The 19,744-nt window shown below is 45.4% G+C and overlaps 1 protein-coding gene across 1 annotated transcript in view; it reads right to left on the bottom strand.

The window, feature by feature from the left end:
• The window catches only part of LMNB1 (lamin B1), an 84,684-nt gene extending 65,912 nt beyond the window's left edge, over positions 1-18,772 (bottom strand). Inside the window, exons 1-2 of the mRNA XM_069227260.1 lie at positions 18,082-18,772; positions 513-669 (exon numbers count right to left, since the gene is read on the bottom strand). Coding sequence (XP_069083361.1) covers positions 513-669; positions 18,082-18,446 — 522 coding nt within the window. The 5' untranslated portion in view covers positions 18,447-18,772. The remainder of the gene's footprint in view (positions 1-512; positions 670-18,081) is intronic.
• Positions 18,773-19,744: the final 972 nt, after the last annotated feature.

The raw sequence follows: 19,744 nt of genomic DNA, 5'->3' as shown, positions 1-19,744 counted from the left end.
CATGGATATGGACCATTGATTCTTCTGTGAGATGCAAGACTATTGCCACAATTTGGTTGGGACCCATTGCCCAGGAATGTAGTTTTATTATGGACAGTCTCCCAAGTTATACATTCCTAACAGTCTGAAGAGTTATTGTTCAACCAGGAAACTCAAGAGAAAAGATGATTAACAATACTGCAAATCACGGTCACAAGGGTACTCTGGTAGCAGCTCATGAACTCTTTATAAGCTAGGAGCAACAGATTATTTCAAAATAACATTTCCCTAGATTCCAACAGAAATTAAAAAAGCATTCAAAAGGCCACTTTCATTTTAGAATTTATGTACTCCCCCAAAATTAAAAAACGTTAATTCAGTCAAATAATTGAGTCTAATTGCATTGTCTTTTGAGCTATAAAATGCAAATAGCTGGCAAATCAGATATGGATCCTCTTTCACAAAAGTGGATTCTCCAAGATAATATGACAGTGCAACAGCTATAGCAGCTAGAAAAGCTAGTCATTTTTCACCTGATCACACTCCTCCTGCAGGTCATCCAGTTGTTTTTCCAGTGCTTTCTTTTCACTGCGGGCTGTAGCAAGGGCAGCATCTTTTGAGTTCAGTGACGATTCAAGGGCTTTAAGCTTGGACAGTGCATCCCCAAGGTCTGCTTCTTTCTTTGCATAGCTGGAAAGAAAAAATAAGTGTAAATTACTTAAACCACAGTTTAAAAGAGAGCATTGTGGACCACCAAGTCCTAGACTATTACAGAACAGAAATGAGCCATACATCTCACCAGTGCATCAGACAGGGCAGCAACTTGTGTGGAAGCAAGAATGAGTATACTGATTTTTAGGTAGGGCCGGTTATAATCTTTTGCTGTCTGTTGGCCAGGCCTATTGTTTCCAATTCATTACAGGTGCGTAGTCGGCTTTTGGGCTAGCTGCTTGCTCATAGATGACCAGCTTTGTGGTCTACCTTAGTTGTCTACTCTCAATTATGGCATAATTTGTTATTCTTCTGTTTGTTACACCCCAGGAGCATTATGGTCTCCCAGTGTTTTGACTGGGTGAGTTGTATTCTTCCACTGCATACTTGAAGGGATCATTTTGAATAAAGAACTCCATGGTAATGTATGTCTTTGCCGTGCGCACAGCTTTTTCTTCCCAGTGCATTTCCTTTAGTCCCCAGTGTTCCTCAATGCTACCCAGCCCATTCTGTGATTCAAAAAGGGGGAAAAAATACATTTTGATTCACCCGTGCACTTTTCATTCCATTCTCTCCCGGTCTTCCTGATGTTTCCTTCCCCATTTTTTTTTTATAAAGGCCTGACAGCAGCAAGTTTTACAGGGCCATTCACCTGTTTTTGTGAAAAAATACTATTTTAATTTTTCACTTTTATTCATTTACTTGCTCAACATGGCAATCTGTTGTGCATCACCACACATGCATGAGCACCAGGTCACACGTGCTTGGAATGGGCTTTCATTAATGAAAATCCACTTCCAAGGCAAACTGCAAAAAACCTTAGCAAAACCAAACCCTTGGCTTTAGAGACTAGATATTTATCAGCTTTTCCACCACTATTTTTTAATATTGAGAGTTCGATTTAAAATGATTATTTTTTGGTCTAGTGATCTCTAACAATGTGAAATGTTTTAAGAAAGTTTTTTTCACAGCAGTTCCTGCACTATTCTCCATTTGATAATTTTGTTATTAGTGCCAATGAGGCTGCTGTACACATGAACGAGAGAGAAGGAAAGCAACTTTTTTTTAGGTCTCACCTAAGACATTGTGCATGCACTGTAGTTTGCAAGGGATACTGTATTTAACAAGGGGATTGGTCCGTGTCTATTGCCTACCATTTATTGGCTTCATTGTCACTCATATTTGCTGCCTCCTAATTAGACAGCACGTGTCAGCTTCATCTTGATTAGTGTCCTTCCGCTGCTAGTGCAATGACAAAGGAACGGTTTTATTTCTTATCCTCCCACTCCGGTTGCCTGTATTGCATCTTCTCCCCAGCACCCCTCTCCTTGTTACTTCTTCCCTCTTGCCACCACCCTCCCAGTTGCTTCTTCCCTCCCACCATCACCCGTCTGTGCTGCCCTTCCCCCCCACTCACCATAAGAAAAAAAAAATATGTAGAAGCCAGCGCCGTATGCATAACAGCGCTTCAAAGTCCTATTGGCATTTCCCTCCTCTTACCTGATCTATCCTAGCCACCCTCCAGTTGCCTGTTTCTCCAACCCACACAACAAGAGAAAACAATGTGCTATGAGACAGCCAGCGGTGGCTGTGTCACAGCACTTTTTTTCCTGTTACTGATACTGTACAAAAGCCACATTGCTCTACATGGCTAAAAGGCACTGGCAAAGCCAATGCTAGTTCGATTTTGAATGTGCCCTAACAATTGTTTTGAAGTGAAGTTATTTGCTCAAGTCTGCACACCAGGCTCCATTGCTGAAACCAGGTTTAGACTAGACTCTTAACCACTACTATAGTGGAGGCTTACTGGCAAAAAGAAATAGTTTAACACCTCCGCTCAAAAGCCATCCTCTGCACCAGCCCTTGTGTGCTGTGGAGCGGTCTCTTGGGCAAGGGCTTGTACCCCCCTCCGAAAACATGCAATAGGTAGTCTTTCTGTCCCCCTAAGAGGCGGCTAGGGTAATTACCATCTGCCGCCCACGGAGTTTGGGAGAAAAGCCAGCAAACCCACTAGATACCAGGTATAACTGTTTTTTAGGGTCAAGCCTGTGATAGCATGTATCACTTGCGAGGCGATGTATATTTGAAAGTGCTTGGAGCCAGTCTGGCACTCACAATTTGTTGCCATGCATGGCACTCTTCTTTACAGCTGCGTAAGTGGTCGCTGCAAGCCCAACATCACTTCCTGTCTTTGCTGTGGAGCAGAACTAAACCCTGATTGATTTAACCTAATGAGTGCCCGTCCAGTGCTCCTGAAGAGATTGAGGTACTATTTTGTCCTTTTTCACTTCAAGCGCCCGCAAACAGAAGTTCAGTGACTAGGAAAAACAAGCCAACTAGGACAAACAAAACTGCAAAGATTGATTTCTGTGTATAAGCATTGTTCACAAAATAATTGTGTTAGTTAATGAATAAGTGTGCATGTCTCTCTGTGCAACATATGGGAGACCCAGCGCAAGGACTCCAATTGTCCTTGGTTTCACCCATTCCTGTCACGGGCACCAGCCTCAGCACATAAGAGGTGCAGCATTATTATGAGCACAAGTGGGGCAATGGTGGGTGGTAGGAATTTTGAGTATTACTGTGGATTATGGAAGTTTCCATCACAGAAATGTAAGGAAGATGGATGTTCAGGCAAAGTTTGAGATTTGCCCTGCAGGGGGAGGAAAAAGAAAAAGAAACCCACTCAGCTGAGCCAGGGCCCAAAATCCACAGCTAGCCACACTGCACAAAAAATTTAATCAGTTTTGAGTGAAAAAAATAAAATAAAAATATGTATCCATGTGCGTTTTGAGTTATTTGTCGTCACAGGCACTCTGCCTACCCACACAAGCAGGATACCATTTTTATCAGGAGACTTGGAGGAAAACAGAATAGTAGAACAAGTGTTATTACCAATTGTCATTCTCTGCATTTGCATCTTCGAAATGTAAGACAAGTCATTTTGAGAAATGCCCTCCATACATGCTAGTATGAGTACCTACAAATTCAGAGATCTCAATACCATTTTTCACTATTTATATTTTACCATATGAAATGCTCTATACCCAGCAGATAATGAAAAACTATTGTTAGGCACAGCTCAGTTATTGGCTCCCAGTTCTCGGAAAACCTAATATATCCCCGGAAGCAGAAGGGTCTAGCAGATTAATGTTATGTTGCTTTTGTAATTTGGCCATTGTGATGAGAAGTTAAAAAATGAAAAAGTTGTTGCCAATGCCCGTTTTCCCCCCACTAATTATCAGGTTCGTTAAAATTCGTTCTGGCACTTAGTTTATTTAGAAGAACATTAAAGATCTACACAGGTGACCCGCTGCTGAATTCACAATTTTGTCTAGTTTTCAGAAATGTTTAGCTTTCCAACAAACTGGAAGGAAGCTGAATACACAAAAAGTAAGGAATCTCCCAGTAAGATTCCAAAACTGTGGTAAAACAATTGGTTGTCTGAATCGAGTCTGTCTGTTCCCAATAGCCGGCATGATGGTGATTTTAGCTCTACAAACATTTTGTTGGTGCAATTTGCAGGGGGGAAAAAGGAAATCTTTTTTAGCACTTTTTACCCCCCTTTCCTCCCCAAAATACAACATTTAGCTATATTTTGTCTAAATTATCAGTCCCCTCAAGGGCAATCCAGAAACACAGGGTCCCTTTAGAATCCCTATGATTTTGGGGAAACAAAAAGGACACAAATTTAATGTGGATAGCTTATGTATACAAAGTTATGGGGGTCTAAGTGCTCAGTACCACAAATATAAAAAATAAATAAATAAAAACGTCTCAGCACTAGGGTAGCAGAGAAAGGGTTAAAAGACTGGTAGGGCTGGGTCACAGCTGGTCGTGTGCCCAGTAGGGGATACCACATGAATCAGTCTGTCATTGCCTAAAGGAGTAAGTGACATTGAACACCAGTGCCCATATGTTGACCAGGCTTTCAAAACTGTCATTGATGGCCGAAATAAAACGGTCCTAGGAGAAACTGCATGAATAACAGACTGGGTTCTTATACTTCTACTCCAGCCTATCAGCTACTGAAATTAGACCGAACCAGCCTCAATGCTAGCAGATTAAACAGTGGAACCAATGGTCAAATAAATAAATTTAAAAAAAATACAAAAAAAGCACACATCACACCACCCTGTTGATTTCACCTTTGAGCCACCCTGGATAGTACAGAGGATGAATTTTGGGAACAGAGTGTGATTCCTAGGGCATATGGAAAACAGCAAATCGAGCTAATACATTGGTTTAAAGTGCTCATTCAGCCTAACATGGTGGATATTACTTTCCTAATGTGCTCCTGCTTGAGAAAGTTCTCAATGGGCTTGGAGTAGAGCTTGCCTCCTGTTGGAAGTCTCAGGGACACCAAAGACTTCAGTTTCCTCGACCTGCAGCACTGGGAACTGTGTGTTTTGTGGTGCTCAAGAAGAGAAACCACCACGACACACCCAGCGACGCTGACCTGCACCACGACTTGCCGACGCACGGAGTCTCATTGCCCCACTTCGAAACACGACCCGGGTCTCACCGACGCCACCATCGGACTTCACTGAGCTGCTGCTCGCACCGCAACCTGTGGGCCCCCAACTTCGGCATTGCCTGCTCACACTGCAGCGTAGGCATCCCCAGTGACGCCGCTCCTGCGGACACCGGCACCGATGCCTGCACCATGGCCTATGGACACCGCTCATGAGGTACACGAAGCACCATTCCGCACTGCGGCACCGGTCCACCGACGCCAGGACCATTGACTCCAGTGTAGTCACCAGGCATCCCCGCCACCACCGTGGCCTGTCGACACCGCACCTGAGGATCACAAAGCACCATCCTGTCCTGCTTGCTTGGGCCTACCGACAGCACTTCAACAATGCCACTACCTGCGCCGTGACCTTGTGACACAGAATGTTGCACTGCCTCGCAGCCTTGGTCTCACCAAAGCCGCTGGGGGCAGTCACCAAGTTGCTGCCTGCAACGCGACCACAGGGCACCGTACGTCATTATCCCGATTCGCACCACAGCCAGACGCCATCCACATCAGCGCTCCTGACTTCATCAGTCCGGAGTTCGATCCGTAAGGTGTGCGACTTCAAGGGCCCAATGACTCCCGCACCGGTGCCGCTCTTGCTGAGCTCACCGCAAGGATCACGTCACCCCGCAATTCCAAAAGGTACTGTTTGCGGGTTTTCCCCGACACCATAGCTGGCCCGAGAGTGCTGCGGCTGGCCTGTATTGTTGGTTTTGTTGATCACGATGCCATGACAGCCCCAGGTGGAGCTATCGACTTCAAGGAACTGTATTTGAGTAAATCTTGCAGAATTCATATATTTATTACTGTATGGTGAATTTTTATCGTATTTGGTCTTGTTTTATATAGATAAGTAGTGACTTTTTTTTAAAACTAGTGTGGTGTCCATTTGTAGTGTTGTCACTGTGTTATGTGCAAATGCTTTACACACTGCTTCTGAGATAAGCCTGACTGCTCGTGCCAAGCTACCAAGAGGGTGAGCAGGGGTTATCTGAGTGGGTATCTCCCTTATCCGGGCTAGAGTGAGGGTCCCTACCTGGACAGGGTGCAAACCGACTGGCAACTAGAGGCCCCATTTCTAACAGTGATAATTCAATCTGACCAAGGTCAGGACAACAGTGGTGCTTGTTGAGTTTGAAGGGCACCATTTGCAATTACATTTCTTTACATTTCGCCAGAGATTGACCCCTCCAACCCTCATTAATAAATCATATTTAGGGCAAAGCAAGTTCATACCTATACCTACAATCACTTCTTTCCTAAATGTTCACAGGGAATAGACAATTCTCTTTCAGAATAGTCCTTCCAATGCTTTTCAAGTATTTATGCAGAAAAAGAGCCTCAGAATCACTAAGGTAAAAAACAAGTGCCTTGCAATAACCTCAATCTCAGTTCTGCTTCTATCAATAATAAACAATAGTGTGGAGCTCCATTCATGGTTAAAAATGTTATTTTGCAATACACTGACACTTGCTACTCTGAGATTGGCAGGTTCGTTGCCAATATTAAATTCTAAATCCTTCCAACTGTAACCATTTTTGCCTACTCATAATTTGCCATTTTTCGAAGAATTACTTAAACCTACACCCACTGCGTCTGTATCTTTAAGTTTGTTCACATTTTGGTTAAAGTCTATAGTCGGCTCTGAAAAGCAGTTTTTCTCTACTTTAAACATTACCTCAAGTAATGTTACTTACTGCTAATTTCTAGGTGTTAATTGTGTGTGTTCTATTCATCCCAGTGCTGGTTCTTGAGTACCTTTACCAATACAACTACGCACAAGTTCCTTTATACCGCAGATGTTGCTCGCCATTTCGAGTGCCACGAATGTTGATCACTGATAACAAAAGGTTGAGAACCTATCACTGGAATAGGTAGCACATGCACCACTCCCCTGAATATTGACTAAACTCAACAAACAAGTTACTTACCTTTCTGGTGAAATCTGTACCTGCAGATTCCTCTACTTGTGAATAAATTCACAAATGGCAGACTGGACCCAGAAACTTTTTAAGTAGTTTGTATGTGCGGCGCCAGGTGGTACTGTGGAGCCCACGCCAAAAGTGGAGCCACATTTAAAGCACCACCCCTGGGCACTGACCACTGTTGCTTTCTAGGCTGTCCGAACCCTCACGCAGAGCCCATCTGCAAACCGGCACTACCAGTGTGCAGATCACTAGACTACGGTCTTTTTAAGCAGGAGTAATCACCTGAACGGTTGTTACCCAAGGTAAGTAACTTGTTCTTCTGCTGGACACTTACAACTGCAGATACCTCACCTTGTGAATTAGTACCAAAGTAGTACCTTGCAAGGCGGTGTATCTATAAACTCACTCAGACCAAAACGCAGACCCAATTGCTGAGGCAGTAGTGCTCATGAACGTGTGTACTGACATCCACATAGCCGCCTGACCGATGTCTAAACTAGGCACTCCATATGCTAATGCAGTGGTAACAGCTGTGGTCATGGTGAAATGAGCCAGCAGGCCTTCCGATGGCTGATTTTTCAATAATGCAGAATAGATGTTTATGCACAGAACAATCCATTATAATATGATCTGTTTTTGAACAGATTTACTCTTTTTGACCTGCAAAGTCCGACAAAGCGCAGATTATTCACTTGGTTTTACATGGTATAATCAATATAGTAAGTTAGAGCTCATTTAGGATCTAACTGATTCAACCTCTCTTCCTGCTGGTGGTTCCAAGTATGCTGGAGGGTGATGACTTGAAACATTAAAAAGGAGTAACCACTTTCTGTAGAAAGAAAGCTCAGGTTTTACAGTGTCTGAAAGTCTGCTCACATCTACAAAATGTTACGGAGATCAGGAAATGGTCTTCAAGGTCAGACATCTCAAGAGATGACGGTGCAGCAGCTGAAAAGAAATGCACATTGGAAATATGAGGGCCACATTCTATTCTCACAGGAGAATCACACAAGATTTTGGAGGAAACATATTGCAAAGCTTTCAAAAACCTCTTCGTAACGAAATCACTGAACAATGAATGCTGATCCAGCAACCACAAATAGACCGATGAATACCACTTAACCATGCCTAAGGCTAGCCTACGCTGGGCTAGAGGCAGAACAAATAGCTGAACTTCAGACACTTAGCCTGGAAAGGATAAATTTGTCAGGCGCTGCCCCAATCCACAGAATTGCCCTGCCAGCTGTTGTGTACAGATTTAGTGGAGGAACATTCACACCAGGATGAGATACTACCTCAGGTTGCAGGAGGTCAGCCATCACCACCCAAGCTACAACCACGAAGTTGCAAAGAGTATGGTCCCGGGTGCAATATCCTGCCCTTCTGTTATGACAAAAGATCCTTCCAAAGCAACAATACGATAAGAGGACAGATGTTCATGATTAAGAGTTCCTGTATACCACACTCTCCTGGCCCAAAACAGAGCCTCTAGTTTGAACAGGGCCTGGCCGCTCTTGCGAACTTGGGGCACGAGATGTAGTGGTTTGAAGGTAAACAGGAATCCTGAACGCCAGCCTTGATACTAAGTGTGGACGAGCCAGAACTGCCTTGGAAAACTCCAGTGTGCTGAACAGTTGACTTATTCTCGGCTGTGGTGAAATGATCCAGCCAGGGCTCTACCCACTGCTGGAAAATGGCATGTACCACCTCAAGATGTAGCTGCCATTTGTGAACTGCAAAGCATCTGTGGATGGGTTTGTCCGCCCTGGTGTTTAGAGATGCCACCAGGTGGTTCAATACCAGAGAAATCCCTTGGCCCTCCAGTCACTTCAAAGCCTCCTGGTACAGGGCCCAGGACATCACCCCAACTTGCTTATTGCAGTAAAGCATGGCAGAGGTGTTATTCATATGCACCGGTAGCCTTCCTTTAATGCCAAGCAAATTGTCCTAACTCTCGAGGATTTGGGGGGGAGGGGGGGGGGGGGGGGAGGAGATGCGGGGGGTTAACTGGTGTCCTCTGATCTCCACGTCTACCAGATGGCCACCCTAACACAGAAGTCATGCATCTGTGACTGTCAGCTCTGGGTGGGGGTACAATTAGGGCCTATCCACAATCTAGTAGCTATCACTGCAGGTCTTTTGCAGTTTCCTCTAAATTCTGAACACAGTCGGACAGATTTCCCTCAGGCAGCCCAGACTTGAAATTGTTGATAGCTAAAACGAACAATGTTAGGAGGTATGCGGTCACCTGGAAATGGTTGACAACTGACCACCAGCAGGGAGAGAAGAATAGTAGGAAAAGCATTTGGTTTACTCTGCTGGTGGCAGTTGTTCCACAAGACTCATTGGTGGGACTTTGAGTTAGGAAGGCAAAATTGCTAGGCACATGGTAATAGCAACCTATCTAATGGCAGATCCCTATAAGGATGCTGGTAAGTGCCTCACTGAAAGTCAACAGGGGATCAGTTGAAACCTGGCCAGACTGCAGAATGGTGGATTCATTTGGGATTTGGATAGCACAACAGCCTGTATATTCTCATCCAGGGTCGATGTGAGCGGAGCCGAAGACACCAGAATTGGTGCTAAACCGGAAATGGACTCAAGGGGCAGGCAGCACAGAGGACAGACATGACTGCGGGAGTCCAACCGAAGGCCACTGTGGACCCTTGCGACTCGGGCACACCAGAGGGAGAGTGCTGAAAATATGCACCTCTCCCCCCCCCCCCCCCCGAAGATTTTACCTTCTTCAAAATCGCAGTCCCCATTACCCACTGGGGGCTATAAGATTTAACATGGGAAGCACAGGTTCTGTAATCCTTTTGTAACTTGGTCCAGTCTAACAGTCTTGTCGGGTCTTGGGTGCTACCAAATGCCAGCAAAACAGTAAGACTGGAAAGGAAGGCACAGACCTACAGCACAACCCAGCAACTAATGTCCAGCAGAAGCCAGACTGTTACACAACGTACACCAGGGAGGGGTACCAAACTGAATTTACTCCGGAAACTACCTTGCTCCAGGTACACTACAGCTGCCTCGGTCCTGCTAGAAGCAGTTCTGGGTGCTCCTGTGGTTATTGAACTGCTACTTTGCCCCCAATGTACCTTCTTCCATACCTAAATATCAGGGTTATGTGGCTTAAGTGACATTCTTGTATAAGTTGGGTAAGAATAAGTTATAAGTGCAGCATAGGTGAAATCAGTTGTCACATGGACAACCATACTGCATGCCACGTGCATTTCTATCAGTTTTGACGTAGAGACTTCCAAATCTCAGAACAACCACGATACAGTAATACATGAAGTTGACAAACATTTTTTTTGTTTTAAATACAGCTACATATTGCTGAGTAAAGCACAAACACTGGCACTAGCATAAGTACTTACCAACCACCTCTCTGCAGGCATAACCAGACTCCCACACCCAATTCAATATGGTCTTATGATAAATAGATCAGATTTCATCCTCTGATAACCCTATAATTAACTTTAATTAATGACAGTAACAAAACAGTTGTCTCAGCTTTAGATGCCAAGAAGGCATCAACTCAGTTAATGACCTTTACGTTTACAATCCTCACAAGTATGGGATTCGGTTCATGTTTTCTAAAGCGCATACTGATCTACAAAACATGAATGGAGAGTCTCAGCCTAAATGGGGCTGGCCACAGCGCCCCATCTGCTCATGGGCCTTCCCGCTGCTCGGCAGTTCCTCCCGCATTCCTCTTTTCTCACATCCGCTGATGTTCTTTTCCCACCTCTGCCATTCTCGCCCTCCCGCCCCAGCCCCTCTCACAGGACATTTAATGAAGGCCACTGTGCGGACTGGATGAACAGTGCCTGACCCCCTTCGACCCAGCCACAGCTCCCTGGGCCTTCCTGCCACTTGACAGCTCTACTTGCACTCCTCTTTACTCGTGTGTGGTGATGATCTTTTTCCGCCTCTGCCCCTTCCTCCTCCCAGGACATTTAATGCAGGCCGATTCTAGCAGCGAGGCAGACATGCCAAAAGCAAGCCAGTCCGTGCTTGGGCCACGCCCACCCCCAGGTCCTCCCACCTTCTACCACAGCTCCAGGTGCTGAACATCAGGTGCCGCAACAATAGCTGTTTCACGACCTCCCCTAGATCATCCAAAGAGCCATTCAGCTGACGACATTGCCTTCTCCTGCAAATCGGGCCCACGCAGAGGACTACAAACCCAGGACCTCTTGTGCATCCCACTCAAAGCCCGCTCCCTAGGAAAACATGCTGTGGAAATCTGAGACACCATCGCCACGTATGACACGGATGTCTCTATGATCATCAAAACATGGCTAAACCCTTCCTCAAACCCCGATCTCATCATGGCCACCCCAGATAGCTACAAGATGATACACTGAGACAACACCAAACACAGAAGGGGCATCACCATCATATTAAGGTAAACATCTAATGTACCATGACCGGCGAGCCAACTTCCCTCACGGAATACCTCAAATTCTGACTCCAGACTGATGCCAACACCACAATGCGAGGCACCCTCATGTATAGACCCCCAGGACCACATCCAGCTCTCTGCTGCACCATCGCCAACCCCATTGGCCCCATTCACTACATCCTACTCCACTACCTCAATTTCCACCCCAACTCCACCACTCGCCTGGAGAACCAAAGCAACATCACCCTCACCCAAATCACCAAACCCATGCACAGCGGCAGTCACACACTTGACGCTATCTACACTTCCAGCGACAGAATCAAATTCACCCACTTCACTGAAGTCACCTGGTCCGACCACAAGATAGGCCACGTCACCATCTCTGACACCCAGCACACCAGCGCCAAGCACCACAGCACCCCCTTCCGAAGCTGGGGCAAGGTAACCAATACCCTATGGACACAAGTCATGGGCACCTCGTAACCCAGCCAATGGCAGACCTCAACCAGGCCTCCCAGAACTTCACCTGGATCACCAGATGCACCCAGAGTAACCCCGTTGAAACCGGCAAAAACCAACACCACCTCCAAGCAAGCGAGATGGTAAACTCCGGTGCTCAGAAACTCCGAGCACAACTGCCACTAACTCGAGAAACAATGGTGCATGACGAGGGACCCCTCAGTCAGAGCAGCTCACAAGGCAGCCCTCAACAACTACCACCAACACATCTAGGCAGCAAAAAAAGACAGCAATCACCGCCCACATCAACACTGCGGCCAACCATACAAAAGAACTCTTCAAAATCAAAGGATTCTCCGACTCGACAGCCAGAGACCACCATCCACCCACCCCCACGATCTCTGCAACACCCTCTCAGACTACTTCCACAACAAGATCACCACCATCTACGACAACTTCAACCCCCAACCCACCACTTCCAGCCTGGACAACCTCAAACAGTGAACAACCACACGATAACCACCTGGTCCCTAATCACAACACAGACCACTGCAGCCCCTATGTAGTCCATCCATTCGGGGGCAACCACCAACCCATATCCCCACCATCTCTTCAATCTCAGAACTAACACTATCAGCACGGAACTAACCAGCATCCTCAACACCTCCATCTCCACAGAAACCTTCCTGGGTGGATGGAAGCATACAGAGGTCAGACCCCTCTCTAAGAAACTTCACCAAACACAGCAACCAAAAAGAAAAATTACAGACCGCTCTCCTCCCCTACCAAGTACTCAAGAAAGCCTTGAACAAAACCACCTTCTCAAAACCGTATCAGGATTTTCAGGCCAACCACAGCTTTGAGGCTCCACTGATCGCCGCTGCCGCCACACACACACACACACACACCAGGACCGTCCTCGACCAAGAAGAAACAGCAGCTCTAATCCTCCTGGACCTCTCCACTGCGTCTCCCACCACATTCTCAACAGACTTCACAACATAGACTTTCAACAAAACGCCTTCAAGTGGATCACCTCCTTCTCAAGCCGCACTCAAAGCATCCAACTTCCTTCTTTTACCTTCACACTGAAGACCATCACCTGTGACGTACCCCAAGGATCTTCCTTCAGCCCCACCCTTTTCAACATCTACATGACCCTCTCGCAGACAGTCAGAATACCACGGACTCAACATGGTCTCCTATGTGGATGACACCCAACTGATCCCCTCACTCACAGAGGGCACCCACAACACCAAAACCAACTTCTGCAACACCATGACCAATGTAGCAAGATGGATCGAAGACAGCTGCCTCAAACTGAAACACCTACAAAACTGAAGTTTTGATCTTCTGGAGGAACACCTACGTATGTGACCAAAGCTGGTAGAACTCGGTCCAACGTCCACTCTACCAGACCACGCATGAAACATCAGCATCATCCTCGCCAGCTAACTGTCCATGAATCGACATGGAAACTCAGCTGTCTCCTGCTTCCACATCCTCCAAATGCTTCGCCTAATTTTCAAATGGATCCCTACCAACACCAGAAAATCGGCATGCACAAGTCAGCAGCAGCCTCTAATCCGGAATTTCTACCCAGAACTACTATTTCTACTCAAAAGACTCCAGACTTTTACACAACACTGCAGCCAGACTCACCATGAACCTCCCCAAACGCTCCAGCATCATCCCTCACACGATACCTCCACTGGCTCCTGATACAGAAGAGAGGCCAGTTCAAGATCCTCACACCCACATACAAGGTTCTACACAACCAAGGGTCGTCCTACATTAACCACTAAGCTTCCACGTTCCCGCAAGGCACATGCACTCCTCTCTACATCACAGCCAAGTCCTGGAACAACCTGCCCCTCCACCTCCGGACAGCTCCCTTCCTGGCAGATTTCAGGAGGCTCTAGACATGACAGACATGGCACCCTCTGCGCCCAGATACCCTTAGGGGTGATAGTGCTGAGCTACACACGTTATTGCTTAAAATGGGGTTTGCCCTGCTCTTTTCAACTTAGTTAAGGCATGATACAGGGATGACCCTCTTTGTTTACCAACACTGAAGCTCTTGGCCGTCTTGATTAGGTACAGCACAACTAATAGGGGTTCTAGATGGAACAATGACTAGGCAGTACCTCACAGGCTGGCACACTTCTCTACAAAGGAGTCTAAGATCATAAAAGAAAGATTACTTTTACATTTAGAAAACACTATCTTTCAGGCTGTAGAGGTGTAAATCTACTATTTCTGCAAAATGGGAGGTCGCTGAATGGTCAGTATCTGTCCACCTTCCCGGTGTCTAAAATCACAACAGTGTGGATGATTTTGTGACTAAGAGGGTTTGGAAGTCTTATACTACTGCCCTGCCGTCAAGAAGGTAACACGCTGCAGCATTATAATTTTTTTTTTTTTTAAAAGCATTTCTATTTAATATTGCTGCTGGACCAGAATGTAGTGTATTTTGTAACCTAATATACAGCACTGATGCAGCTCCACACCTCAATATTTAAGCATACAAACAGTGTGATAGCTGGAATCTGCTCAAGAGAGAGTTAAGATGAACTTTTGGCACCCAATTTAAAAGGATGAGGCACGAGAGTCTGGCACAAGTAGGCAACACCGACGTATATCATTTAGGGACAGGCAGAGACAACCACATTTTAAAATGACAGGGAACACCGTCTATCAAAATTCACAAGACCAGATGCCAATATTCAAAGAAGCAGCCCGATTTCATTCACTTTCTTTCTAGTGGCTCACTAGACATTTGATCCAACAATGCACAACACAGAATAAAAATATAGAACTTGGCCAACCAAATGTCCACCAACATTCCTTGTAGAAGTCAAAATCTAGATATCACTGGCAGCACCATTATTCATGTAATGGAGAAAAAAAAGAAGAAAAAAAAAAAACTCAAATAACAGTTTAGTTCTGGTTGTTTCAAAAGTGCAACATTTCCCCTTCGGAAAAAAAAAAAAAAAAAGAGAAGAAGCAGCCTGTTCAATTTGAAACAAATAAACAGACTTCATTTGGGATATTTTCTAGCACGTGTTAAACATGTAACGCTTGGAGTGGGCAATCTTGTTCATCTCATGCCAATGGGGATTTGTACTTAAGAAAGGGGGTTGGGGTGATTAGCAATGGGGCAGCTGTGGAATGGCTGGAAGTGATAATAAAGATCAGAAATGTATGACCTCTAATGAAGATGGAGTAAGGGCTTTTGATAGAAGTGACAGAATAGTACTTGGCCAGAGGATGCTTGAAAGGTTGTTATAAAAATGGTGGAGAAAGTGTGGGGTTGAGCATGGCTGATCTTACCATTACAACAGATGAATAAACACTGGTATCAGGGATTTTCACCTTGACAAGTGGCGAGTCAATTGTGCTGGGTTTCCTAAAAAGGACCCTTCTTTTTTAATCAACAAAGCGAACACTTATGTTCATCCCTCCCATTGTCCTTTCCCCATTAGGGATATAAATTCCATCCTCGCCCACTTTCCCTCCATGGACTCCTTCTCAGCTTTCACCCTTTCTAAACTTCTGGATCAACCTTTACCTCCTCACTCAAATTACCATCACCTCTTCTCATCAGTCTACCTACTTCACCCAAATCCTTTTCCACCTCGGTGCTTCCTGATGCCACTGCCACATTCCCCACAATCTATTTCGCCCCGTCTCCAAGCTCATTTTCTACAGTTCGAGTAATCACAATGAAGAGATCAATAACCCAAAGGGGTAGTACGATTTAAAGGAAAAAACACTATAAATTTCGAGACAGGGAAGGTATTCTGGCCTCTGCCACCAAAACAAAAATGTATCAACGTCACTGTACAGTGCAGCCAGGTCCAGTCGGATTAACATCTAATGAAAGGTGAATTCACTTTGCAGGTGAGGTGTTCCTTACTGGCAGTCTGTCCTCCACGGACAGAAGCCTGCTGTCAATAATGAACCAAATGCTTTCCTGGAGTGTATCTACAACGGGTACCGTTACCCGGTTTTTGGTTCTGCTTGCCAAAAGTGGCCTGATGGATGCATGCATTTGATCCCCAACTTCATGACAGTGATTCAAACTGCTTATCCTTTGATAAAATCAATTTGGGTTTCTGAGTGCTAATCCAGGAGCAAATTCATACAGAGCCAGCAACTAGATTGTGCCATTAGCAAACTTCCACTAGTTTTGTCTGGTTTAGCCATGCCCAATTGTACTAATCCTATCAAACGTACACTTATAACTGCACTATCATCCACCATTTGCGGTTCAATCCCGCCTGCATAGTTCACCATTCACGCTATACCAATCAGAAAACGCAAAGGGTAATAGTAACGCTTAAAGTGTGCCAGGAATTTTTTTTCTTTTTTGTTTACACACTGTCAGTTTCTTCAGACACACTTAACTATTATACACAAATGTATATGCACTACAAATCTATAGCATCCTATTTCCCTGTGTTGCAAACTTTGTGTTTACCGCCATTGGAGTTGAGAACTCTGGATACAAAAGCGAAATTCATAAAAACAGGCTAAAATGAATTCCGCCACATGAATTCTTCCAAGGCACACGAAACAGAAGCTCGTATTTTCACAACTGGCTGGCACCTGTCATTTTGTTTCTTCCGCGGGACTGTTGCCCTTATTTAGAACGCGTGCAGAGATAAATAAATACAGACAGGGCTTGTAAGGCGACACGCTAGCACAATCGCATTACGAGGCGGCTACGAAACGTTCACGAAAAAGTTAACGCTCAAGACTTAATATTTATAAAGTCCGAAAGGTGCATACATCTCGAGAGGTGCACGTGTGGGATCGGTACAGCTGCGTCAGGCAGTGGACAGTTATGTTCGCCAGATGGCATGTTAGGCTCGTGAGCTCTGATGCGGATTTGTGACCTTTAACCCCGCCTGCCACAGTAAGCATATAATCCTAGCATACTGGAGCGAAAAAAACACAAAAAAAAAACACCTCAACCAGGCACGGTAAAAGAAGCTGCTGACAGCACAACCAGCATTCAGTTGGAGACACGCGTGCACGCAATAAGGCTGCATTATAGTTGACATCAGCTGGTATTGCACAACGCATTATGAGGGAGGGAAAGACACAATCTGTTTTCGGTATAGCACTCACAGCAGAACATTACTGCTCACTAACAGCAAACTGCTGGAATAGGACCGAACAATGCCGCACAGGTATGACAAGCATGAACTGCAGACGCATTTCCTCCGTACACCATTTGGACAAATTATAGGTTAGGTATGAAGTGCTTGGTGTAACATGCACCTCAAGTCAGACAGGACAAGACTCACCTCCACCCACGTGGACAGCTAGTATATTATACTCTAGAAAGAGCTCATCCTAACTCAGGATGTATCAACAGCAATCAAACTTCGCGCCTAAAAGGGTCGACTCTGTTATTTTTTTTAGGAGTAACTGTGTATTACTGAAGCCGTTGTATGCAGGTTTTGTTCAACTAATTAAAACAAAACAAAGAAAAAAAACACACACACATTACCCATTACAAGTGTGTTGATTGCAACCAATTGATCCTTTATACTTCTTTCCCCATTTTAGGGAAACATCAGTTATCTAGTAGTTACTAGGTCACGTGTCCATTTATAAACACTGAGTGAAGCAACGCCCTATCGTCGAGGAAACAGGACGTACCACACAAACACTAGGTACCACTACAACTCAGACTTTTCAAAGGGAACAAGGGGCTTCTAAAGCATAGACAAAAACGTTGAACAACTGCAGAGCTCCATGTCCTTGACCTGGAAGAAAACCTACGCCAAAACAAATTAGGCAATCGATCCACGTTATACGGTTAACTACTTCTCCCAACTAACTTTACCACGTTCAATCTACTCTGAAGAAATCAACCCCCAATCGTGGCTGCAACCCTCCCGATTCATTTGTTCTCATTGTCGCATACACACAACAAACGTTTTGAAAACGTAGAACTCGACCTCCACATTCGCACGAAAGTTCACTGCATAAATATGCACCATGTTTACAAATACAGCTCTTCTGCACATGCTGCTCTCGTAAAAACAAGTCACCTGCTCTGGAGTTGCTCGTGCCCGGAGCGCAGAGTGCTGAGCTCGATCTGCAGCTGTGCGCGCTCCCTCGCCGTGTCGTCGAGCGCGCGCCGGGCGTCTGCCAATTCGGTCTCGTAGAGCTGGCGAAGGCCGGTGAGCTCGCGGGTGCGCACCTCCTCGCGCTCCGTCACCTGCAGCCGGAGTCCGCTGTTTTCCGACTCTAAGCTCCGCACCTTGTCGATGTATATTGCAAGTCGGTCGTTGAGGTGGCGCAACTCCTCCTTCTCCTGCAGCCGGGAAATGCGCGTGGGACTGAGAGGGGTTCCAGCCGCACTGCCTCTACGCGAGCTCGAGCGCGAGCCCTGCACCGGCGTGGAGGTGGCCATGTCGCCGGCAGGAGGAAAGCGGCTGCAGCGGTACAAGGAGGCAATACTAAGCAGACGATGCAAGACACCCGAAACGGCTGAAATTCCAAAATGCACACTGCAGCTCACGAAACAAACAAAAAGGAAACTGCAAAAATATCAAGTGAGCCACCAGCCTGCTGGTACATATATAATATAGGTGGCGATACAATTATATTAAAAAATAAACGTGGAGGTGATAAGAGAAGTTGCAAACAACTTAAAAAATAAATAAAACGCTATGTCCGAGTATTGCCTCCCTCCGATCCTACCGCCACTGCTTTCTCCCCAGACGAATGAAAGAAAGTGAGGGGGTGGGGCTCAGCAAATGAACAGCCAAGCAAGCGCGCGCGCTGAATCGCCCCACGTGACATTCGCGTGCCCAATGGCTAGGCTTGTTGTCCAGGGGAGCTAAATTCAAACAGCTGCAGGGGCGGTTTGTAGGTAGTGGGCAAGGAGGGGAGGGGCGCGATGGGCTTGTGTGATAGGGGGCGGTCAAGGGCGCACAGGACAAGAGAGTTGCCATATGGCAAGACAGGATTTATTCTTCTTCGTTAAAGAGGTGAGGTATGTTTATTTCCTGTACTATAAGGCGACGTTTCTGCCCACCATCACCGAATGACTGCTGGAAGTCAGGGACCCCTACCTAAGCATTTTGTTCATTTTCACCCTCAAAAGAATATAGCAAAATAAAGAAACACGTAGACTTGCAAAAAAAAAGGATTTTTTAGGTTTATACACTTTAATATTCTGCTAATATATATATATATTTTTAGCAGTCACGCACCCTTGAGTAGGTGGTGCGGACTCCCAGCTCAATGGACCACCAGTTAAGAACCCCTGCCAAATGGCATCGTTCACCACGCTAGTTCTTCCAAAGGATGTCTGAAATGTACCAATTATGTAAACTGCACCCTCCCAATCGCCTTCCGAAAGTGCAGACAAGTTACATTGTATGTCCTACTCTAGCTTTATGCTTTTTGAAAGAAACGTATTAAGCGCGGCATAGTGCACCTCGTGTTAATTTAACATTTACGGATCATAATTTTATTTAGCAATCAAATTGAACTATGCAACATAGGTACAGTAACACAGTAATTAAAATACAAGATCATCCGAGGTTGGCAAGTCTGATTTAGACCGCCAGTTTTCTTAGAAATAAAATATCGACTATTTGTTTACATTTTGATGTTCTGAAACAACCAAGAGCAGGTAACCAAAAATTATTTTCTGTACATTTGTAAAGCCTCTTTTGTAAGATGGCGATCTGTTTCTTTTAA

This window comes from Pleurodeles waltl, chromosome 1_1, assembly GCF_031143425.1.
Source record: "Pleurodeles waltl isolate 20211129_DDA chromosome 1_1, aPleWal1.hap1.20221129, whole genome shotgun sequence".
In the NCBI taxonomy this organism is placed as follows: Eukaryota; Metazoa; Chordata; class Amphibia; order Caudata; family Salamandridae; genus Pleurodeles; species Pleurodeles waltl.
Note: the sequence above shows the minus strand (reverse complement) of the source record. Positions and strands in the feature narration are given on the sequence as shown.